General features: G+C 39.8%; 1 protein-coding gene across 3 annotated transcripts in view; it reads left to right on the top strand.

Moving 5' to 3' along the window:
* cltcl1 (clathrin, heavy chain-like 1) overlaps positions 1 to 24,735 on the top strand; it is a 32,791-nt gene that overhangs the window by 6,000 nt on the left and 2,056 nt on the right. The window contains exons 2-31 of one of the 3 annotated variants that reach the window (XM_051950499.1): positions 1,765 to 1,972; positions 4,718 to 4,986; positions 5,946 to 6,107; positions 7,345 to 7,458; positions 7,555 to 7,728; positions 7,945 to 8,142; positions 9,036 to 9,236; positions 9,437 to 9,589; positions 9,773 to 9,895; positions 10,352 to 10,489; positions 10,590 to 10,754; positions 10,940 to 11,120; positions 11,280 to 11,443; positions 11,565 to 11,690; positions 11,797 to 11,939; positions 12,807 to 13,041; positions 13,131 to 13,253; positions 13,353 to 13,498; positions 13,599 to 13,782; positions 14,119 to 14,311; positions 14,418 to 14,575; positions 14,912 to 15,076; positions 16,197 to 16,472; positions 17,679 to 17,828; positions 17,925 to 18,056; positions 18,151 to 18,261; positions 19,626 to 19,796; positions 19,998 to 20,219; positions 20,577 to 20,597; positions 23,862 to 23,937. In XM_051950499.1, the coding sequence (XP_051806459.1) occupies positions 1,765 to 1,972; positions 4,718 to 4,986; positions 5,946 to 6,107; positions 7,345 to 7,458; positions 7,555 to 7,728; positions 7,945 to 8,142; positions 9,036 to 9,236; positions 9,437 to 9,589; positions 9,773 to 9,895; positions 10,352 to 10,489; positions 10,590 to 10,754; positions 10,940 to 11,120; positions 11,280 to 11,443; positions 11,565 to 11,690; positions 11,797 to 11,939; positions 12,807 to 13,041; positions 13,131 to 13,253; positions 13,353 to 13,498; positions 13,599 to 13,782; positions 14,119 to 14,311; positions 14,418 to 14,575; positions 14,912 to 15,076; positions 16,197 to 16,472; positions 17,679 to 17,828; positions 17,925 to 18,056; positions 18,151 to 18,261; positions 19,626 to 19,796; positions 19,998 to 20,219; positions 20,577 to 20,597; positions 23,862 to 23,937 (4,882 nt within the window). Of the gene's footprint in view, positions 1 to 1,764; positions 1,973 to 4,717; positions 4,987 to 5,945; positions 6,108 to 7,344; positions 7,459 to 7,554; positions 7,729 to 7,944; positions 8,143 to 9,035; positions 9,237 to 9,436; positions 9,590 to 9,772; positions 9,896 to 10,351; positions 10,490 to 10,589; positions 10,755 to 10,939; positions 11,121 to 11,279; positions 11,444 to 11,564; positions 11,691 to 11,796; positions 11,940 to 12,806; positions 13,042 to 13,130; positions 13,254 to 13,352; positions 13,499 to 13,598; positions 13,783 to 14,118; positions 14,312 to 14,417; positions 14,576 to 14,911; positions 15,077 to 16,196; positions 16,473 to 17,678; positions 17,829 to 17,924; positions 18,057 to 18,150; positions 18,262 to 19,625; positions 19,797 to 19,997; positions 20,220 to 20,576; positions 20,604 to 23,861; positions 23,938 to 24,735 lie in introns of all 3 variants that reach the window. The other 2 variants (XM_022207796.2, XM_022207799.2) reach the window with 2 other exon arrangements.

Here is a 24,735-nt window from a genome sequence, read left to right as displayed (position 1 = left end):
GATGACATGATTTAAATGGCTCAGCAGTCCTGATTTGTTGTCCTGCTCCACCAGCCAACTGCGAGATAGTACAGTCCTTGTGATGAGCGTAAGGATTCCTTTCCGCTTGCCTCAGACTGCATAATGCAGTCAGTTCACTCATCAGAGGGAGAGTGCATGTTTTCCTCTGTCCTCCCAGTTCATGGTTAGTTTGACAATGTGCACAATCATTTCTCTGTTCAGCAGCCGGTAAACCTAGCCGGGGTGATTTCTTGTTTGTTAGTCCTGCTAAGATGTGACACAGTCGTGGCGTGTTGCTTTTTCTGACTTCCTCTCATTAAGAAAGTCAATATGCTGAATAATGAATTGGATTTGCTGATGGTGCTTCGTTAAAATATTGTAATTTATTCTTGGTTTCAGCGGATCTCAGTTGGGGATTTTCCTCGGCGTTGGCTGGTTTAGTTGTAATTAAACTTAGTTACAGCTGGCCGCTTACAAGGACGATTAAATGCTGTGTCGGGCTTTAATCTCAGGCTTTACCGAAATAAAATAACTGTACTTTTTCAGTATAATTAGGATGTGGTTGCGGTTATATTGCAAGTTATAAAACATTCATCATCAAACATGGTTCTTAAAATCCTTCAGCAAATTCTGGAGATTATTAGCAGCTATAATAAGAGTGTAAAGTGAAGTTAACATCCTGTTGTGTGCCGTGTGCCCACGCTTGTTCCCTGGCTCCATGTACAAGCAGACCTCCAGTCTGGAAAACAACCTTTAAGAATATCTTTGGAAAACTGAAGCAGGCCTGCTGCTATTTTAATCAAAACACTGTTTTACTTCACTATGTGCCGCTTTTTTCCCATGCACGAAAAATGTCAGCTGCTGCCATATATATATTTTCCATTTGTTTTTGTTGTAATGGAGGCATGACCTTAAAATGTGTTACTTTTCATCCAAATGCAGGAAACCGTTATAATGCGGCAGTCTTCTTTTTTTTTCTGATTCCATTTGACAGTTTTTTGATTCATACACCATTTAGACTATGAGTTGGTTGTCAACTCATAGCTTATTCTTTCCAATAATTACTGGTTAACACCAGAATTTAGAATCAATAAACAATTAGCCAATAGTTTGTGACCTACTATAGCTTTGCATAGTTTTGTTGTAAGCAAATTTATGGACATTTTAAAGTTTTCATTCATGTATAAGTCTTCTCCTGTGAAGAATCTGGACCGCACTGATAAGAAATAGTTGAGTATATAATGTAACACAAGGAAGTTATTTATGTTATGCAGAGCTGTGTATTTGTGACATATAAAATAAACGTCTTGATTGTTTTTTTTTATACCATGTGAGTGTGTAAACTTTAAAGTTGATGCTTGATGTATTTTGTTACCCTTGGACAGAACCAGGTGAACTACTTTCCTGTAATTCCTATATCAATGCTAAGCTAAGCTACCCACCTCTTGGTCCTATTTACTGGACAGAAATGGGAGTGTTATTCTTTGTATGATCTTATTAACCATCAAAAACCACATATTTCACAGAATTTTAAACCATTTCTACAAGTATTGGTACAGTTGTGTCATCATGCATTCATAAACCTTCACTGTAATAGTTTACAAACGTGTCGGCAAACCTTCAAAAATATCTCAGTTATGACTAACTATTACATTGTAGAGTATTATAAAACATTTTGCTGCTTTTTGTTATTAAAAAAGGTTAAAGTAAAGTTCCCTGATTAGGATAATGGTCCTTATTGTCTTTCTTCATGTTTCTTTCCAGTTGCAGAACCTGGGTGTGAACCCAGCCAACATTGGCTTCAGCTATCTGACCATGGAGTCGGACAAGTTCATCTGCATCAGAGAGAAAGTGGGTGAGCAGAACCAGGTGGTGATCGTGGACATGTCCGACCCTACCAACCCCATCAGGAGACCAATCTCTGCCGACAGTGCCATCATGAACCCCACCAGCAAAGTCATCGCTCTGAAAGGTAAGATGGTGACACATGTAGCAGCACAACCAGGCAGTCACAGCACTGGCTGATAGATGAGAAATACTGTGTTGTTGTGACAAAAAAATAAATCTGTTTTGCTTTTATTATTAGTGGCTGTATACCAAGCACTGAGGTTATTATTGTTGTTCAAATTCCCAGAATAAAGTCTGCATGGCATTCGTACTGTTTATTTGCCTCTGGTTTTCACAGATTTAGCCATCCACTAGAACTGCTGTGGGAAGGCCACGGTCATGCAATGACTAATGCTCTGTCAGTGCTGTAAATATGTAGAGTGCACTCACTTCTATTGCCTGAATGTACTAAATTGGTTGTGAAATTGATTGTGTGCCACTGAATCTAGCCCTTGGAGCACGAATACAAGTGCTGATCAGGATGATTTGCCTATAATGCTTCTGTCTTTCCTCCTCCCTCCCTCCCTCTGAGGATTTTACGCCCCTGTTTGCCCTTTCCCTGTGGTCTATCTTTGTCTTACCTGATTGACACTTTGCTTTTTCTCCCTTGCTTTCTGTCATTTCTCAGACGGTGAGTTGCTTTCTGTCCGTCTACCTGTCTGGCACTCTGTTGTGATGATACAGTAGCCATGTCTCTCTCATAAAAGCTTCCCCTTCCATATTCCTCTGGAGCTATTTTGATCATAATCGATCAAAATTCAGGCTACTTTTACTGTAAATAAATTACACCAGTAGTGCACCTCTATTCTGCCCAGACCTGCTGCTATGTGCCCTTCTTTTATGAGAACTACACATGTGTTAGCATGACTTGTTGTATGCTGATGGAGTGTATGTGTGGTATGCATCATCAGATTACACAGTGAAAAGAGTTGAGGCGCTGTGTGTGTCTTTGCACGCCTGTGTGAGCGCGTGCCAGCAGCCATATTGACATTCAGATCTTTCCTTGCTGCATATAAGGGATGCCATTAATGTATCATAAAGACTGTGTGTCTGCAGATGGCAGTTTGTATTACAGCTCCAGTGTTCACCTGATTCATCCATTACGTCACCTGTTTTTCTGCAACTTTACTGGTAAATAGAGGTTGTTACTGGTCACATGTAGTAATATTCCAGAGCACAGAAACACTATTAAGATTCAGCCACACTTCTAGTCTCTCCAAGTAAGTCTGTTAATCATTATGACCTTGTCAAAAACTATCTGCAGCCACAGGTCAGGTTACCGTGCTCAGAGAGGGGCTTCTTGGCCTATAAAACACGTTAAGCTATTCAGAGAGAGTTTTATTTGCCAAGGTGTTGAGATATCTGTGTCGGAAAAATGTCCACTGGTTCCCTATTATTGTGGAGAATGGAATTTTGTTTGTCGAGTTCACTAGGGCAGCAGTCAACCACAGAAAGAGTTGGTCGACTGAAATCGTGCATACTCGTCAATCATTTCATCAGTTGTGGAGGAAAGAGAATCTACAGGTTCTGTCAAGATGAGCTAAACTGGCCTGCTAGCCTTATTAACCTAAATAATTAAAAAAAGAACACAAAAGGCTGGTACTTGCAGCATATTCAATAATTTCAACCAGGTTATTTTATACTGAAATGATAAGAGACTGAAAGCTGACCTGTCCAAACTCGTATGACTACTAAAAATGCAAATATATGAACTTCTGATCCCACCACAACTACTGAGGAATAGAATGCAGTCAAGTTAGCTTGCTGTTTAAAGATGATCTGAAATGTTGGTTATTGACATGTGATAATGCAAAATGCTGTTTCTGAAGTTTACACTAGACGTTTTAGATGTAATTCAGCCATGCTGATGACTTCTTTGACATGGTGTCATTTAGTTTGCAGCAGACTGGGAGTAAACATTAAATAAATTAGATCCAGTAGTCTCTAATTGATTGGATGAGTTTAAAATTGTGAAAACACAGGCGTGGCTTGTTCCTCCCACCACCAAGAGTAATGGACAAGTACTTGAAAGCTAATAATGTTGCGCTTTTCTCTGTATGAAAGTTAACACAGTGATTGCCTGACCAATTTTAATTTTGGTGAATGAGAGCATGCCAATCAGCAACCAGGAGTCTACAGCCCTAGTTTTTATAGAACTGAACATTAATAATAATAATAACTTAATTTTATAGCACATTCTAAAAAAAGAGGCTATAAAGTGCTTTACAGACAGGGCAAAAAGGAAACAGGGGATACTTAGGATGAGGAGAAACAGAGTTAAACATGGTAAAAAAAAAAAATCAAAATAAACCAATATACTGTAGGAACACCAGATAAAAATAATAAAAGAATCAAAAATGGCATATCCAAGTACTGGAAAAGAACAAATAGAATTAAGGAAAATAGATGGTGAAATCATAAACACAACACTAAAAATAGTAAGACTAGTAGTAATAGTGAATGAATAAAATGAATACAAAAATGAATAAATAAAAGTTGAAAGAGAGTAAAATTAGCAAAAAATTAAATAAGATTGTATAGTGGCATTAAGAAAAAAATCTCATCACTTCACGACAGAAACTAGATTCTTTTTGCTCTAAATAATCAACTGAACATACTGCTAACGGTTTTCAGTAGTCAGAATTTATGAATAAATTGGCCCAATTAAAAATAGCTCTGCTTAGTTTCAGAATATTTCCATTTGGGAGTTTATATATTATTCAGAACAGCTATTTACATCATCTCTCTAATTGTTGAGGAAGCCTCTGGACTGATTTATCGACTTCGTATCTCACTTCTCCCCTTCTGTTTGTTTACCTCCTCCTCTCAGCTGCCAAGACGCTGCAGATCTTCAACATCGAGATGAAGAGCAAGATGAAGGCTCACACCATGACGGAGGAGGTCATGTTCTGGAAGTGGATATCTGTGAACACTGTTGCCTTGGTGACGGACACGGCCGTCTATCACTGGAGCATGGAGGGGGATTCCCAACCAATTAAAGTATTCGATCGGCACGCCAGTCTGGCAGGATGTCAGATCATTAACTACAGAACTGACGAGCAACAGAAGTGGTTACTGCTGATAGGGATTTCTGCACAGGTATGAAAACACATGTTTATTCTGCTTCATACAGTTAGTGTGATTTCTCTCCCTCTGATTCCTGGTCCACACCTTTATCAGATGCATTAAGACAACCTTATCTGAGGTCACACCTGTGTTTGTCCGTCTTGCCCTCTCTCCAAACTAAACTTGAATTTTCACACCCACGTATAGAGCTTTAAAAACCTTTTAAAGCACACTTTCTGGTGTATCGGGAATGATTTTATGGACTTAAAGAGGTGGACGAAGAGGAGATTCAGCTATTGAGTAGTTGTGGAGTTTCATTGTGGGTGCATAACTTCACAATAAAGTGTGGAAGAATGTTGCCTTCACACATAAACAGCACTCTCAGATTTAGCTGCCTTGGTATGAATGTAGTCTGAAAAAAATGCCACATTGTTTGCTCCAAGTCTGTGTACAGCAACACCAAGTTCCAATAACCAAGTCTCTAGAAAATTTGTTACCTCCAACCACATAAGTAGTTGTACATTTTCAGCAACATGTTACTTCACTTTCTGTCCACTATCCACGGGTAACAAAACACACCTACCAGCACCTCTTGTGCTCTTTTTCTTTTTTTTTTACTTTGTACCACGAAAATGTATGGTTTTAAAGAAGCTTTTTTATTTTCTTGTCAGTATAAATTTGCCAGAAACTTGCAAAGACTTCTGGCTCAAGTATCAGTCTCCTTGTTCCAGAAAATGAATAAGCATATTTCCTGAAATGTAGAACTATTCCTTTAACCACGTCTAATGAAATACACTCCAACATCTGTAGCAAATCACCTAATATAACATTCCACATATACTGTTGCATTGTATGTGAAATTTACCTGTTAAGTAAAGCTCTAATGGATATTTGCTCTGATGTTGAACCTATGGAATGCATAGAATCTTTAAACTTTGTTGATCTTTAATGCGTCAGTGATTTTTTTTCGCTCTTTTCTCTTTTTCCTGCAGCAAAACCGTGTGGTTGGGGCGATGCAGCTGTATTCTGTCGACAGGAAAGTGTCCCAGCCCATCGAGGGCCACGCCGCTGCCTTCGGGGAGTTCAAAGTGGAGGGAAATGCCAAACCCTCCACCCTCTTCTGCTTTGCAGTGCGCTCGCAAGCTGGGGGAAAGGTGAGGGCTATCAGTGTAATGTGCCCATGATGCTGTTACAGTGGAATTAGCAGCTAAACGAAAAGCTTTGAATTACCCAAAAAAGTAAAGTTTCAGTTAAAGATCTTAGCAGGAACTCTCTTGATGCTTCATGCCAGAGATACTCAACTTGCTTTCTCTGAGTGCCACTCTTTCCACTGTACAAAAAAACAAAAACATTTATCAAATACAATGAATAAACATTAAAAGGCCTATAACTGATATTGCTTTTAAATTATGTATTTTTTCAAATGAACTAAGTAATACCCAAGGGGTTTCAATGAACATTCACCATATACACAAACAAATCATTTCAGGGTGTGAATTTAATCATGGTCAGAGGGTATCGCTAAAGTGACTATCACTGATTTATGCCTTTTGGGGAACAAAATACTCTAGCTCAAAAATGTTGACATTATTTGAATTTACCCTCCTGAAGCATATTTTTTCTCTCTCTAGGCTTATGTTTCACTGCATTAAAATAATCCTCAACCTCTATGGAAACGGTAGAACCATGGCTAGAAATAGAGACAATGCAAAAATGTCTCTTGTGCAGTATGACAGTTTTATTGCCAATAATCATAAAAAGGACTAAATTAAAGTTGAATTTCTTTGATTACTTGTTTTACAAAAATCTGAAAATCAACATGTACAACATTTTTTGAGGGACTTTAGGTGTTGCGTTACCGATCCAAAATAGTGGCTCTACATACTGTAGATGTTTTACATTTTCAAGTTGTTTTCATATAAGAGCATTGTCCCTCTCTGCTCTGTGCAGTTCAGCTGAAAATTTCCCGATTTTTTTTTGTCCAAGAACTGTTGGTTACTGCTGAGTCACTAATGGCTTCACGGTTGTGCTGAGGAGGGCAGAATTTGTTGTTTTTTGTAGAATCTGGTGAAACTAATTGGTTTATCTTGGGGGGTATTTTTTAAATGAGACGTGTACAATAATTTGATGAATTAAGATTTTAAGCTAAGATTCGGTTCGTTGTCCCGACAAAACAGCATGTCAGAGATGATTAATTCAAGGATCCTCAGAAAGTTTAAAAGTCACCGATTATTTTCTTCTTTTTTTTTTCGGAAGATGGCATGCCTTTCAAACCCACTGCCAGGTTTTGGGATTCAGAGGGTTAAATATATATGGACTCCCCTCTGCTGTTCTTCATGGTTGCATTTGTTTAACTGTGGTAGCTTGTTCATGTGGGCTTTCTTCTTCCAGTTACACATCATTGAAGTTGGTCAGCCAGCAGCAGGAAACCAGCCATTTGCTAAGAAAGCAGTAGATGTGTTCTTCCCACCAGAGGCCCAGACAGACTTTCCTGTAGCTATGCAGGTAAGTAGAAACCCCTGCTACTCTGTAGTTTTTGGTAGATTATGGGATGTCGGCTGAATGCTTACATTCTCTCTCTCTGGGATTCCTTCTCCTCAGATCGGTAACAAACATGGTGTAATATATTTAATCACAAAGTACGGCTACATTCACCTGTACGATCTGGAGTCTGGAGTTTGTATCTACATGAACCGAATCAGTGCGGAGACCATCTTTGTAACTGCTCCTCATGAAGCCACCTCGGGAATCATTGGTGTCAACAAGAAGGGTCAGGTGAGACACAAGCAGTGAATAGATGTTAAGTGTTTAGAGGTTCAATAAAAGGTTGCTTTTAATGTTAAAGAGGAATTTTTAAATGCTATTCTAACCTCACAGAACAAATAGTCATGAAAACGGATGATAATGGTGTTAAACATACTCAACATTAATTACACGTTTTCTGTCATGGCTCTTTACAGGTATTTGTATTATTATCACATTTTTTTACAGGTGTTGTCTGTGTGTGTCGAAGAGGAAAACATTGTCAACTACGCCACCAACGTCCTGCAGAACCCCGACCTGGCCTTGAGGATGGCTGTGAGGTCGAACCTTGCAGGGGCCGAGGAGCTTTTTGCCAGGAAGTTCAACACTCTGTTTGCCCAGGGAAGTTACTCAGAGGCCGCAAAGGTTGCTGCATCAGCACCCAAGGTACGCCTGCCTCTACAAGTGTTTGCACATTTTAATGCGTGCCAGGTGTGTTGGCAAGAAGCCCACAACAATTCTAGGAAATAAGAATCAGAAAAACGTATTAGTCCCTGCAGGAAAATTGTTGTATAACAGTTTTTCAAGATTGTGGAAGTTACAAGAAGTATAATACAGGGCAAGAAATACAGGAAATTGTTGAGGTGCAGATTCTGGAGTTTCACTGTAAAAGAGTGGATGATTGGATTAGTAGAGGTTGGGATGTAATAAACAATGTGATCAGGGTGGCACCATTTATTGTTCGTGAAAGTGACATCTGCCTCTTTTCTTGGTATTTTCTGATTTATATTTGCCTGAACGTTCTGATATCATTAATGCCACCGATGGGATTTGGAGTACTTTCCTGTAGCTTTTGTTTCAAACACAATAGTACGCTCATGAAAGTTTCCTCTATTCCTCCCCAGGAATGTTCATCTTATTGTACCGTGGTCATTGTCCATGGTAGTAGAAGGAAAGCAGGGCTGATATCTAGTCTTCCCCATCAGCCTCTGCTGTTTAGACTCATTCCTTGTCTGTATCCTCTGCGTGTCCTCTGCATCGGGTGAGGATGTCCGGTGTTGTTGTTTCGGTCACCATGCTGGCTGCCTTCTTCATGATCAACTGGTCCTTGGTGCCAGTATGAGCATTTTATCCACTGTGCTTCATTGTTGTAGAAAAATAGACACAAAAAGGACACTATAAACATTTTTATAGCCAAGGTTTATCATGTGCATGCACTGTAATAAATAAGAAATTCTACTTCTAAAGTTTATTAGAATTAATGTTTCATTTTTTCCAGCTGCCTTGTTTTTTCCTTTACCAACAATTGCTTCATTCTTTGCCGTCTTTCCTCCCCTCAGGGCATCCTGCGGACGGCAGAAACCATCCGTAAGTTCCAGAGTGTCCCAGCCCAGCCGGGTCAGGCCTCTCCGCTCTTGCAGTACTTTGGTATTCTTTTGGACCAGGGCCAGCTCAACAAGTTCGAGTCTCTGGAGTTGTGCAGACCCGTCCTGCAGCAGGGACGCAAGCAGCTGCTGGAGAAATGGCTGAAAGAGGACAAGGTAGGATTGAAGGATTAGACCGTCAAGACAGCTTTGTTAATCTTCTGCCTGATTCATAGATGCACAGAAGAATCCTAGAAAGCCTTTTTTGAAGTGATAATGGTGAAATGTATGTGGGTTGCTTGTCTTTAACCTATATTATCACCTATATAATGATCATTAACTCCTAACTGGTATCTCTGACTGTCCATGTGTTGTAGCTGGAGTGCTCAGAGGAGCTGGGAGACCTGGTGAAGGCCTCGGACCCCACACTCGCTCTTAGTGTGTATCTCAGAGCTAACGTCCCCAACAAAGTCATTCAGTGCTTTGCTGAGACCGGCCAGTTCCAGAAAATTGTGTTGTATGCTAAAAAGGTAATCAGGGAGCTCAGACATCCCTTTTTCATCCACATATTTAACTGTGCTTTGAAAACAGACAAACAATTATATAGTATGCATTAGCATTATTGCCATTTGTCCATCTGGTTCCATTTTCTGCTGTTTTTAAAATTGGAATCTCTTTGAGAATTGCATTTTTATTCAACTGCATTTTTGCAGGTGGGCTATACGCCAGACTGGGTGTTTCTGCTGAGGAATGTGATGCGTGTCAATCCAGACCAGGGTCTGCAGTTCGCCCAGATGCTGGTTCAGGATGAGGAGCCTCTGGCCAACATAAACCAGGTAAAACCCACACCAGCACAACAACCCCGCGCACAATAAACGCGCAGCCTCAATCCGACAAGTCCTCTTTTAAAATGCGTGTGTAGCCCGAGATATGCACACAAACGCACAACGTACCCTGTGTGGGAGCCTCCGTCTGTGTTATTCCAGATGTGCCAGCAATGCCAGGAATCCACTGAGTCAGTGACCCTGTCCTCCTTTTTAAAACCGCATCATCACTCTGCTGCATCTCAAAACAGAAAAGTAGATGACTTGATGCTGCTTCTCTAAATTGAGATCTCCCTTTTTAAGTTATGGCCTCCGCAGATGTTCATAAAAGATAAAAAGCAGAAACATCTGGCTACCGGGCCTGGGGTGTTTAATAGTGTGTGACTCTTGGTAGGAAGTCAAAAACTACACATTTTCCTGACTTTGCTCTTTCTTTCCATTTTTCTTTTCTCTCTCACCCTTTGGTAGATTGTTGATGTGTTCATGGAGGGCAGCCTGATCCAGCAGTGCACCTCCTTCCTACTGGATGCTTTAAAGAACAACCGCCCAGCAGAAGGACACTTACAGACACGTCTGCTAGAGATGAACCTCATACACGCCCCTCAGGTGAACACTCAAAGTCGTTTCACTCTCTTAATTGCAAAAGGCCGCTTTGCCGTAGTATTAAACCTGATTTGTATGTTCTCGTGTGCGTGACCTTTTTTAGGTAGCAGATGCCATCCTGGGGAATCAGATGTTCACACACTATGACCGTGCCCATGTCGCTCAGCTGTGCGAGAAGGCAGGACTGCTACAGAGAGCTCTTGAACACTACACCGACCTGTACGACATCAAACGAGCCGTGGTGCACACACATCTGCTCAACCCTGAGGTACGCCTGTGGAAGTGCGGTCATGCTTGTGAATACCGCTCTCTTGGGAGCAGCCACGTTTTTACTCTTTTTTTTTTTTTTGATGATGTGTAAATATGTCTCTCGAACCCGATGCTTTTTTTCCCCATGTTTCTGCTCACCCTGCCTGTCTCACTTTCTCCCCGTCTTCTTTTTTCTCATTCCAGTGGCTGGTGAACTTTTTTGGCTCCTTGTCAGTCGAAGACTCCTTGGAGTGTTTAAGGGCTATGTTGTCTGCTAATATCAGGCAGAACCTGCAGCTGTGCGTCCAGGTAGCATCCAAATATCACGAGCAGCTGGGAACTCAGGCGTTAGTGGAGCTTTTTGAATCCTTCAAGAGCTATGAGGGTAGGTTTGGTGGTGGTGCCACTTTGGCTATGTTCAGTTAAAGTGAAAGTGTTAAATGTTAGAAGTGTGTTTTTCCACAGTTTTTGGCGGTTTCAAGTCATAACAGACGGAGCTAACAGTTGTGCCCTTTCTTCCCGCATCTTGTCATCTCCATTGAAGGTTTGTTTTACTTCCTCGGGTCGATTGTGAACTTCAGCCAGGAGCCTGACGTTCACTTTAAGTACATCCAGGCTGCCTGTAAGACCGGCCAGATCAAAGAAGTGGAGAGAATCTGTCGAGAGAGCAACTGTTACGACCCAGAAAGGGTTAAAAACTTCCTCAAGGTATGAACATCTTCTAATGTTTGTCTTGATTGTCTTTTATCATTCAGCAACAATTTTTCTGTTGTCTGTGTTGCCTATTTCCTGCAGTTAAATAACAATTTCATGTTCCTTGTGTTTATAGGAGGCTAAGCTAACGGACCAGCTTCCTCTCATCATTGTGTGTGATCGCTTTGACTTCGTCCATGACCTGGTGCTCTACCTCTACCGCAACAATCTGCAGAAATACATTGAAATCTATGTGCAGAAAGTAAGATCAAGACTGCTGTTGTGACTTTATACATACTTAATCCTGGTTTCTGTATTTGAGCTGCATGTTCTCTAATTTTTTCTGAATTTGCGGTACTTGTTTTCAGGTGAACCCCAGTCGTTTACCAGTGGTGATCGGCGGTTTGTTGGATGTCGACTGTGCTGAGGATGTCATCAAAAACCTGATCATGGTTGTCAGAGGGCAGTTTTCCACGGATGAGCTGGTGGAAGAGGTAGAGAAGAGGAACAGGTAAAACACAATAATAAATGGTTACAAGTTCCTCTCTTCTCACACAGCTGCTTCTGTAGGTTTCTGATTATTACTTGTGCCTCAAAGTGACTTCTATCTGTTCTGCGAACATTATGTAATTACAGAATATCCCTTTCAACTTGTGGTCTTACTTCTACTACTATTACTATGTTTGTGTTTTGCTGAAACTACCTCATACTTTGCATTTTTCACAGAATGGGTCAACCAAAAGAAAGAGCAGCAATCATTAGGTCACAATAGTCAAAAAATAAACACAAATTTAAGAAAATAATCTTTTCTTTCTCAGTGATGCTTGAGACAATGAACACAAAAAAAGTTTGTGTTCATTGTTTACAGAAATTTAAATATTTATGATGCTCTCTGATGTCTGTAAATAATCAACAATCCAACAGAAGTGGCTGAAATATTTACATAAATAAATGAATAAGCAAGCTCCTGGGTTTATCTTTTGCTTAGCACTTCACACAGTTCAGAAGCTAAAATAATATTTTATTTTAGCGCACAAGGTGTTTCCAGTTTCCATTCTCTCTTTGACTTTCAAAGTTCCATATCTCAAAACATGTGTGGTTCATAAAGCTTCTATATTCTCTATCAACAAATATAAATGTGAACATGTGTAATTAGGAAGTAGTATAAATGAATGATGCTGGTGAATGCAAAACACTGCCATCTAGTCTTTTGTTTGTGCATTACACTACAGAAAAATTGCAGCATAGCGTCATCCCAGAAATGTAGTTCATGCTTTCGGAGCAATGAGAGACATGTGAGCTAAAAAAGCTCCTTTATAATAAATGTTATTTGATTTAATTGATGTCTAACTACAGCATATTTTTCCAATAACATCAGGTTGAAACTTCTGTTGCCATGGCTGGAGTCCCGTATCCATGAAGGATGCGAGGAGCCGGCTACCCACAATGCCCTGGCCAAGATCTACATTGACAGCAACAACACACCTGAACGCTTCCTGAAGGAAAACCCGTTCTACGACAGCGCCGTGGTCGGACGCTACTGTGAGAAGAGAGACCCTCATCTTGCCTGTGTTGCTTATGAGAGAGGACAGTGTGACCTGGAACTCATCAAAGTGTGTGAATCACACTGCACAGCATTTACGAGATAACTTGCGTAATTCTGGTATAGATTAAATTGTAATTGCTTCTTTTTCTCTCTCAGGTGTGCAATGAGAATTCGTTATTCAAGAGTGAAGCTCGATATCTGGTACGACGGAAAGATCCAGAGCTTTGGGCGAATGTATTAGAAGAAAACAACCCTTTTAGAAGACAACTTATCGACCAGGTTAGATTTCCTGCAGTGCCATCCCTGGAGTCAAGCAGACTGTGAAGGAGTGGTATTTTTCTATGTTTAGTTTTATTTTGTCTTGATTTTATCTCCCAGGTGGTGCAGACAGCACTGTCAGAGACTCAGGACCCAGAGGAGGTGTCGGTCACAGTCAAGGCCTTCATGACTGCAGATCTGCCCAATGAGCTGATCGAACTGCTGGAGAAGATCGTACTCGATAACTCAGTCTTCAGTGAACACCGGTACAGAAGGCTCACAGCTTCTTCTGCATCATGATACTTTAGCCACAGTGATTGTCACCTTTTTAATAAGCCCTCTGTTCTGTTTTTTTTTTTCTCACAGAAACCTCCAGAATCTGCTCATTTTGACGGCCATCAAGGCAGACCGCACTCGTGTGATGGAGTACATCAACAGGCTAGACAACTATGATGCTCCAGACATTGCAAACATTGCCATCAGCAATGAACTCTTTGAAGAGGCGTTTGCTATTTTCAAGAAGTTTGATGTCAACACCTCAGCCATACAGGTAAAATAGATAAATTTCTGCTTAAACTGCACTGGCCAAGTGCTTCATTTAATGCATTTCCTAAGTGTCTCTTTATATGGAACCTCCTCACCACAGACCTTTTTAACAGGTGTTATTTCTAGTCTAATCCCAGAGACACGGCCATTAAAAGTATTGATCTAAAACAGACAAATTCATTTGTCAGTGCTGAGTATAAATATTTACTCTGTATTGATGTATCAGTGTGAATTATTGCTTGTACGGTGCTGGAAATGTATATTAAAATTATAAATTGCACTACTCATTTGATCTACCTGCATGTCAGATCATATAATGCCATACTCTCCTTTCCTCTAGGTTTTGATAGAGCACATAGGGAACTTGGATCGTGCCTATGAGTTTGCTGAGCGCTGCAATGAGCCTGCAGTGTGGAGCCAGTTAGCCAGAGCTCAGCTGCACAGAGACCTGGTGAAGGAGGCCATCGACTCGTATATTAAAGCCGTTGACCCGTCGGCGTACATGGAGGTCGTCAATGCAGCCAGCAAGAACAGTAAGCCTTTGCACTGGAACATAACGCTGCTGCACACAAGCAGCTCAAAGGTCATTGTCTTGCCTGTGGGGTTAATATGAATAGAGGTATTGTTTGTATTTTGTAGATAACTGGGAAGACTTGGTGAAGTTCCTACAAATGGCTCGAAAGAAAGCCAGAGAGTCATACGTGGAGACGGAGCTCATCTTTGCTTTGGCTAAAACGAACCGTCTGGCTGAGTTGGAGGAATTTGTGAGCGGACCCAATAATGCTCACATACAGCAGGTAAGAAAACATTTAGCTGTAGTGTTTAAGAGCCCAAATTATGCACACTGACAGATTTCTAGTTTTTATTCTGGGGTCCCGGACATATTTATTTGGTGTAATACTCAAAAACACGCTATTTTCCCCATAATTTACATCATTGTGACACCTCTTGTAACTCTCTGTCCAAAATACTCTTTGCAAGTTAGCAGACCTTTTACACGCAGAGCAAATGAAAACCCCCCCAAAAGTGTATTATGGGCTGTTTAGAGTATAATGTTACACAACATGCATTTTGTTCTTTACCAGAAATGTCTAAGTAACTGCATATTTATCTGATAATTTCTCCCCCTCCAGGTGGGCGATAGGTGTTATGAGGAGGGAATGTACGAAGCAGCCAAACTCCTGTACAACAATGTGTCCAACTTTGCTCGACTTGCATCCACGTTAGTCCACCTGGGAGAGTATCAGGCAGCTGTGGACAGCGCCAGGAAAGCCAACAGCACACGCACATGGAAGGAGGTAACAAACACCCCAGTGTGATCCTTTCTTTTTTAAAATAGAAGGTTTTATCATTCTGTCTTCTACTATCAAGGTGAAACGCAATCATTGATACAGTAAGATTAACTTGAAAGTTGTGTTGAGCTGCTATATTTATAAGTTTATAACATGGACCGGCCACTGCTCCAAAGCTTTCGAATAGCCTTCCTCTTGCAATAAATAGTACTTATACATTTACGTTTTGAAGAAAAATCTCAAGTTGTACGTGTTTTCAATGGCTTTTTGTAGCTGGTAATGGTATTCATTTTTAATATTTGATATTTATTTTGTCTTTGACTTCACCTTGTTTTAATATTTTATACTATTTTACTGTCCTTGTACAGTACTTTGGTCAACTCGGGTTGTTTAATACATGCTATAATAAAAACTTGATTGATTTGATTTATAAAATTTTTTTTGTGTCCTTCAGGAATAAAACACTGTTTGGATAAGCACATGCCAGCCAAAGTCTGTTGTTTAAAGTCATTTAATGCAGATTTAATGGGTATAATACTGTACTGACAACATGTAGTGTTTTTAAAGTCACTTTAATCATTTGTTTCATGAAAAACAATGGCATGAACAGATTGTCATGTAAACATGACAGTCTGTAGTAGTAAATACTAATTAATTGAAATATAGATGGAAAATTGCAGTGTTATGTTTTAACATTTCAGAAACGAATAACACAATAATAAAATTAAAAATGGCTGCAGACTTCATTAGAAATCCTTCAATAGAATGATTCATGATCTTAAAAAGACTCTCACTCATAATGCTTTATGCCTTGTTAGTCAAATTGTCTTTTCTTTGTGCAAAACAGATGTAATTTAATGGCAAGTGTATTACAGATTAATTTAATGAAAGTGAATGAAGGTCTCTGTTATATATTTTAATGTACAGCATTTAATGTCTTACTTCTGTTTTATTGCTGCTATAGTGAGGTTGCTGTGTTGACTCGTTAAAATGATTCCAGTCATCATGAAACGGAACAAAACGTGTGAGGCAGGACTTTCTCTCACTGTGTAATCTGACTTTTACTGCACCTCTCATCGTTTTCCTTTCTTCTTGGCATTTGTTCTCTCTTCCCTCTGATCATCAGGTGTGTTTTGCCTGCGTGGACGGTGAGGAGTTTCGGCTGGCTCAGATCTGCGGCCTTCACATAGTGATCCACGCCGACGAGCTGGAGGACCTGATCAGCTACTATCAGGACCGCGGGTACTTTGAGGAACTTATCGCTCTGCTGGAGGCTGCACTGGGTCTGGAGCGAGCCCACATGGGCATGTTCACAGAGCTCGCCATCCTCTACTCGAAGTTCAAACCTCAGAAGATGAGGGAGCACCTGGAGCTCTTCTGGTCCAGAGTCAACATCCCAAAGGTAGAGCGTTTCTGTACATCGGTTTGTGTTTCTCAAAACAGTTTTTTTGTAATAAATCAAAACACAAGGAGGCAGCTCAGGTGCCACAAACTTCTTTTGATTTATTACAAAAAAGATTTCTGCTTCTCTACAACCTGGAAGGAAAGTAATGACATTTCCTTGGATTTCTGTTTTCTGTCTTTTTTTTTAGCTGGTCCTGTGTTGACTTCCTGTTTTTGACTTGTAGTGATTAATAATTCATTTACCATATTTAAGTGGTACTTTGTCCTCTTGTACTTATTTGATTCAAAAAACTGTTGAGAAAAGAAGAGTGTTTGCTGATTTTTTTATTTATTTTTTGCTGATCCTTGAAGACTTGCAGACAAATGTTTGTGGCCTTTTATTTTCATTTCTTTTGCTTATTTTAAATCTACTTAAACATACAAATGATGACCTGTTTAGGAAAGTAAAGTTCTGAATTACAGGTGGTCCTCCACTTACATCGGAGTTATGTTTGCACGGATCTTTGCTGTAAGTCGGAACTCCGAAAATGTAAACAAAGTCATTACGTGCATCACGATACCAATCAGCTCTTTGGAAAAGCCATGAACACCATTGACTTTCTTGCATCGATGAGTCATTTTACAAGAAGATAACAGAATATGTTGCAGTTTTTACAGCTTGAGAGTTTATCCAATTAAATTCCCATGTAGATGGTTTTCCTTTTCTTCAAAGCACTGCCATCAGAAGAGTGTGACTTATGCTTGGGAGCCAGAATGAAGGAAAAAAGTTAGCGAATGTAGTACAATCCAAGGTGGCATACAAGCGGCAAATGTAAACAAAGCTGTCTTATTGCGCTACTTGACGCCATATTTGTCCACCTCACTCACCAACTAGTTCCACGTAACCGGTTCTGACGCAACGATGAAACGCTGTAGGTCGAGGACGTCGCAAACTGAGGACCCCCTGTATATATGAAAACAGCCGTTCACATCTTTTCAGCTGTTACTTTGCCACATTGGCTGATGATTAGTTTTGATGTTTTTCTGCCTCTTGAAAGCACTTCAAGATTTTGAGAAATATTTAAGTCATGTTTGTAATATCAATGTTTTGACAACATTAATTTATCCTTTGCTCCCAATATATCAAATCAATGAATGTAATGAAATTAAACATTGACAGTCATAAAAAAGGTTGCTGACATTTTTCTGTTTTCTCTTTCATCAGGTCCTTCGTGCAGCAGAGCAGTCTCATTTGTGGGCAGAGCTGGTCTTCCTTTACGATAAATACGAGGAGTACGACAATGCTGCTATCACTATGATGACTCATCCGTCAGACGCATGGAAGGAAGGGCTGTTTAAAGATATTATTGCAAAGGTAAGCACAAATATTTTTGTCTGTTCTCTTATATCTTCTCTGCAAATATCTTAAACCTTAACAGTTCTTCATTTATTCTTTTTTTTTTATCCACAGGTCGCCAATGTGGAGTTGTACTATAAATCTCTTTCCTTCTACCTGGACTACAAACCTCTTCTACTCAACGACCTACTGACCATTTTGTCTCCTCGGTTGGATCACAGTCGAGCTGTCAACTTTTTTAGCAAGGTAACCAGCCTCTATGATGCATTTATAAATAGCATCCATGTTTCTTTACAGACTTTGCTGATATGACATGATTCGGACTGTTTTGCTCGACCAGGTGAATCAGCTGAAGTTGGTGAAGCCGTATTTGAGATCTGTCCAGAATCACAACAACAAGTCTGTTAATGAAGCTCTCAACAACCTGCTGACAGAGGAAGAAGACTACCAGGTATCTCAGTCATGCTGCTACAGATGTTGATTACTGTAAATATTGTAAAACTTTTAATGGAAAAGATTCTTAAGGGGCTTTCCCACCTGTGCTCTTCAGTCGAAGTCTGGTACATTTTCCGCTCAGTGTGATTCTGTTGGGAAGGAATAAACACAGTAATCCAAAACAACAAGCGGTCTGAGACCTTTTAGAAAAGCCCCAAACAAACTCTAGAATGGCTAATTTATGGTAAGAACATGATCCAACCTCGGTTTGACCCAGATGCAATCCGTTATGTTGAGCTGAACAGCTCTCGTAGCAAGATGTGCTTTGCATTCTGGGATGCAGCAGAGCATGTAAACTGTTGCAGCTTTGTGGAATAGTAGGGCTACCACCTAGCCAGAGGATGAACAGAGGTCCAGTTAACAGTCTCTCTCTCAAAAATAAGCACTAGTACAGAACACCAGATTTTCTTCCTGTGTTTATGTTCTTGCCCCTAGTCTCACTTTGCCAGACTGTTCTGTAGAACCTAATTGTTCGGCTGCACCACACTGTCATTCTGCTTTATGGGGAAAGAAAACATTCTGGCTTGTTTAGATTTCTTCGAACCATTCACAGTTGTCTATTACTGGGGTTAAGCAAAGGATTCAGTGTTCACTCAAAATATTGATGAGTGAAACTGTTTTGCTGGAACATTTGCGTGTAGGGAGACAAATACTGCAATTAAAATGAATAATCGACCAGCAAAGTTAGCACAGCTGCCTTATCCAAATCCAAATTTTCAATGTGGTTTGTTACTGCTGGAAGGTGGTTGTTGTTGTTGTTGTTGTTGTTGTTGTTGTTGTTGTTGTTGTTTTTTCACGCAGTAAAGAAAACGGTGAGATATCCTGCCCCAGACATGTCAGACCTGTGAGCAAAGTGAACTTGGTTTGCTTAATGTTTCTGTGTGTGAAAAGAAATTGAACCTCTGGGAAAACGCTCCAAGTTTACAAACTGATGAACTGATTCGACTAAGAGCAAACAAACTAATAAATTGTGAATTATGCTGTAGCTTTGAAGTGCCATTAGCTTGTTCCCTTGTTATTGCGTTCAGTTTTTCGAGAGAAGTGGTTTGCTTCTGCTGGCATAACAAATCGTATGTATTTTGTTAAACTAATGCGACTGATATTTGAGGTTCTGTTCTTGGTTGTGATTTATTTATGTCACAGTGAATTCTTTTTTATGAAGTGTTGTAAATTGCAACTTTTGAAGTGTTCAATTTAGAAAAGGTCCATCTTTTGTGGTCACTAGGGGGCACTGCTGAAGTCCAGTTAGTGGATCGGGTTTCCATCAGGCTTCCTCCGAATCTCAAATGTAATTTATCTCTGTCTGCGTGTCCCCCGCAGGGCCTGAGAGCCTCCATTGATGCTTATGACAACTTTGACACCATTGGCTTGGCTCAGAGGTTAGAGAAACACGAACTGATTGAGTTCAGGCGTATCGCTGCCTATCTCTACAAAGGAAACAACCGCTGGAGACAGAGCGTGGAGCTCTGCAAGAAGGACAAACTGTACAAGGTAACAACAACAAAAAAAACTTTAACAAAATTTGAAAGAGTGGAAAAGCTCTTACAGAAATTCCTTCAAAAATAACCTCCATGTTCCCATAGGTGGCACTGTTTGTTTACTCTTTGCATATTTTTTACTCACACTAGTCTTGCATAAGGACTTTCATGTTTCTCGTGTCATTTAAATACACCGTGTTTGTGTTTTTCCCAGGATGCCATGCTGTACGCTGCAGAGTCAAAGGATGCTGAGCTGGCAGAGACTCTGCTGCAGTGGTTCCTGGAGGAGGGCAGGAAGGAGTGCTTCGCTGCCTGCCTGTTCGCCTCCTACGACCTCCTGCACCCCGACGTGGTGCTGGAGCTCGCATGGAGACACAACATCATGGACTTTGCCATGCCGTACTTTATCCAGGTCATGAGAGAGTACCTCACAAAGGTTAGTACTTAAACACAATGCACAGTTTGTTTGTGCTTACCTGACACAGATATAAAAAGAAGTTAAATTATTGTGTATTTCTTAGGAAAATTCTGCTTTTTTACTCTGCACTAAATTCGGTTTACTTTTCTTAGATTGTTCAGTTTCCTGACAGGTGGTAGGTGGTAATTAGTCTGTAATATCTCTGCAGCTTTGGAGTAACAGGTCATATAGATGAACTGAAATGAGAAAGCAGATAAAATGCTTTCTGTTGTAATGAAAGTTAAGTGTATTTGCCACTAAGCTTATAATTTCCTAAAATGCTGACCTGTAGACTTGTGGGGTCACTTGAGGTCATCTCTTTGGGTTCTTTTCCAGGTTGATGAGTTTGCAGCGAAGGTGACGGTCTCTGGCCCTCTTTTTTTTATTTCTCCTTCCGTGTTCTGTCTGTTTGTTTTTGTTGTAACTTATCTCTTAGGTTTCTGATGTAGGAACCTAGCATGGACTGTAGACTGAGTACGGCCTCACTAGCTCTGGTCCTGGAGAACTGTAGTAGCAGTGTGCAGGCTTTTGTTCCACGTCAGCACCAACACAACACATTTTAATGCATTTTGAGGTTATCTACTAGGTGCAGTTTCTGAATTCTCCTGTGGAGTCATTTTCATCTTCAAAACAGGCTTTTAGCAGTCAAACAGAAGCACATGGATGAAAATATGAGAAAAATGAAGTTGCCAGATAAGTCCAGCTGTTTATTTATGTTTCCTGCAGACATCAGAAGCATCAGGTTAAATGAGGAAATAGCACATAGTTTACTGTAATCTAAAGAAGCATTTCTTCTCTGTTCTGATGAGAAAGTTGACAGTTTATTTAAGTCCTGTTTTTTGAGACATATGCACAGTGTTGGGAAAGTTGTTTTTGAAATGCAGGTTTACGGATTTCCGCTTTGAAATACTTCATCAAAGTAACTTAATTTGTTATATTTGGTCACTTGTCTTACAACCTATTTAAACTGGGTTCTAAAACTTTATTTCATATGACTGGTTGTGGTCACATTAACTACCTGTACATGTTTCCTCAGGTTTGATATCAAACATTTTAAAGTAAAACAAGTCATGTTAGAGTCCTTCTCTGATTTTGCAAGGAAAATATTGTTGAATTTCCAGCTCTAAAAGATGTTTTCGTCCTTGGCCACCGACAGACCTGGCTTGCCTAGAGCACTTTGTATTGATTAAGAGAACAAATCAAAATCAATGTTTAAAATATGAAGGGAAACGGGCCAATGAATGAAGCCTGTCTAGACATAGAGACTGCAACTTGTAAGCCATCTCACACTTGATGGTGTTGCACTGTTTTTCTGACTGACAATGTGCAGAACTGCAAATAAAAGGCAATCCTGCACATGGAAAAGAAGCAGAGCAACAGAATAAATGTTTTATACTATTCTGTCTAACCTTTAAAAACACAAACATTTGGATTAGTAATCTCAGTAACTGATTGCAATCACATTTATTTTCGTAATTTAAATATGTAACATGCAACTAGCTACTCTTCAACACTGCATATGCTTACAGTAGAGCAAGATTTGAGACTATTTTTGTAGGTCATATTGTGTTTCTGCAGAGCCCTAACTTGTCAGCTTTCTTCGACCATTGATTGAAAAGGCTCAAAGAAGTAGTTTAATTTACCAGTGGAGAGCCTTCAAACACTGTTGATTGCTGGAGCCGAAGCCTGTGCACCATGTTTTTCTTCAGGATCAGCCTGTTCTGACCTAACAGATACCTCTCACCTCCTAACTCCTCTCTCTTGGGGCTGCATCTAGAGTTAAGTGGCACTTTAAACATCTTGTTAAGATAATATAAGAAACACGAGGATCTTTCCACCTGGCTGAAGCTCTTGAAAGCCCAGAAGTGATGATGAATGAGGAGAACGAGCCACTCTAGACTTGTTGGATGCATCCCCATGTTTCTAACTGCAGGTTAACAAGTTTTAGTTTTTAACTGTTGGATTAGTGCAAAAGCAATAAACACTAACCTCAAGGGTAATGGAGTCCTCTTTTCATCTGTCTTTGTGGAGGTTCCTTCAGTTTATTTCAGCTTACCTTAAGTAAATTTTCTAGAAAATGAATACAGAAAATGTTTTTATTCATACGCTAAATCGAGTATTTTGTAGTTGCACAGAAAAGCAGTTTACAGGTGCTGGTTGTCATTTTCCATCTTCTGTCCAAACTTTTTTTTTTTCTAAAATTGGCTGAGGTGAACCACAGTTAAACCTGATCTCCGCTTACATCAGAAACCTTTTCTGCCCGGCTGCCTTCACAGTTAAAGCACAATGCCTGATTATTATTTCTTTGCACTTAGCAGTTCAGGAGAATTGGCGCTACAACCAACTACCTGCACAAAATACTGTTTGCCTGGCAAGGATGGGCTTAACTCGTGAGCTTTTAAAATGTATGTAGCTTGATTTTAGTCCAGCAGAATGAAAAACACTCGATGAGAATCTGCCAGGAGGGCCTGCTTATAACCATGAATGGGATGCATGCGGAAGCTGTGACTGTCATTTTCTGATACATGACTGGCTGGAAATGCAGCATCAGTGTATAGGCATGAACTGTATAGCTTCTCCTTTACTTAATGTATTGTAATGTTTCTTTAACCTTGAACCCTGTTATAATTCTACTTTAAAGGGAAAATTTACTCAAATCACTCAAAAAATCCTCCTCATTGGTATCTAGCCATGATGTAATGATGTATCCAATCTGCTTTGCTTTCTGGTGCTCAAAGCACCCAAAAATGGCAATTTATAAGCTCAAACGAAGCCTCTTTATGAGTATAAACATCCTTATTATCTAGTAATTCTTCATAATTCACAGATCTTCTTGTCAAGATTTTTTGTTGGAAGCTATTTGCTGCTGAATGTAAAGAAAACAAAGAGTGACAGCTGTGATTCTGGAAAGAGACATTGATTTTCAGTTGCTTAATGTTATTTTTTTTAATGCTTTGAGCAGCGTGAATAAAATTTAATTCTCTTCTGTTGGTCTGGGGTGAACATAGAATTCCAGCAATCACCTCTGGCATGATTAGATACCACTAAGGGTTTAAATATTACGTTATATTTTATGTGATTTGGGTGAAATAACCCTTTTATTGTTGACTTAACATATGCACTGGAGGCTGTATTAGAAATCCTCACCAAACCTGCATGGCATCTTCTCGTTGGTAACCGTAGGTGCACTGTGACGTACTGTGTGTAGCTGTGTCCTCCAGAAGTCAGGATGATAACCAGATGTGGTGCTGTGATATGATACAGTACTAGATTTAGCTTCCGCATTTGTCAGTATTTGTTTTCTTAATGAAGCGAAAGTTTTTGTGTAGTTTTAGAAGGTGAAACATTAGTTGTAGTACACCAAGTAAGAATCTGTAAGTTAAATTTAACTGCTATATCATTGTGAACCCTTAATTGTAGGTGTCCAGCAAAAATCCTTTTAAATAAAACATTCCTTTTTTTCAGACACTAGGCACTGTTTAGCATGAATATTACAAGGAAAAAATAAATCTGCATTTGCAGTTAATTAAAGGGTTTCTGCAGGATACTTGCAATGTTTGAACTCAATTTTTTTGCAGGAGTGAGCCACATCTGATCTGTCCTCTTCTTTGTTGCCCTCAGGTGGACAAACTGGAGGAGGCAGAAAGCCAAAGGAAAACTGAAGAGGAGGTGACGGAGCCTCAGGCGATGGTGTTTGGTAGGTTTACAGGCAGAACAACGCTGTGACTGAGAGACGATTGTGGTTTTTGAATGAAGTAAATCAATTTAACCTCTGTCAAGTCAGCAACAGTTATCCAGTACATTTTCTGATAAATTCACTGCACATCTCCCCACAGTCTGCTAGCTGTCTGGAAAAAAAAGAAATCAGGTGCTCATACACTGCCCTGGCTCTCTGAAACAAAGAAGGTGGCTCAAAATGATTCACATATTATTCCAGTATGACCTGTGCACATTCATGTCAGTGCACGCTTGTGCTCATACACTCTTCAGGTGGAAGGAGGCCAGTGAAAGTGAGATGAAACAGTAAATTTGGCAAAAGCTAGCGAACTATGCTAACATGCTAATGTGTAATAACTGGATGAAGGTGATGGTGAAGCAGATGTCTGTAATGTATATATCCTACTTTTTCCAGATCTTAAGGTTTATAATTTTCATTTGCAGTATTGTGACAAAATTTGTATTTAACATTATTATCTATTGTAATATTTACTGTATTCCATGAACACAGACCATATTTTCCAGTAGTGTCGCCTTCTTGATAGATTTTTCCCATTTAGTGAGAGTTGCTATTTTAAAATCTTTTTCTTTGCATGATTTTTAGGACAAAAGCTGTTTTTCTTCTCACCCCCTGAAGAATCAATAGCTCACTGAGCACTTTAACAACCATGTTTAAACTGGGTTTCAAGACTTGGTTTTATGTGACCGATTTATGTTACATTCAAGACCTATAGATGTGATTTTTTTTTTTCCCCCACTTTTTCTTTCTTCAATTTTA

This window comes from Acanthochromis polyacanthus, chromosome 7 (assembly GCF_021347895.1).
Source record: "Acanthochromis polyacanthus isolate Apoly-LR-REF ecotype Palm Island chromosome 7, KAUST_Apoly_ChrSc, whole genome shotgun sequence".
Classification (NCBI taxonomy): domain Eukaryota; kingdom Metazoa; phylum Chordata; class Actinopteri; family Pomacentridae; genus Acanthochromis; species Acanthochromis polyacanthus.
The sequence above is the reverse complement of the archived record's forward strand: the minus strand, read 5'-3'. Positions and strand labels throughout refer to the sequence as shown.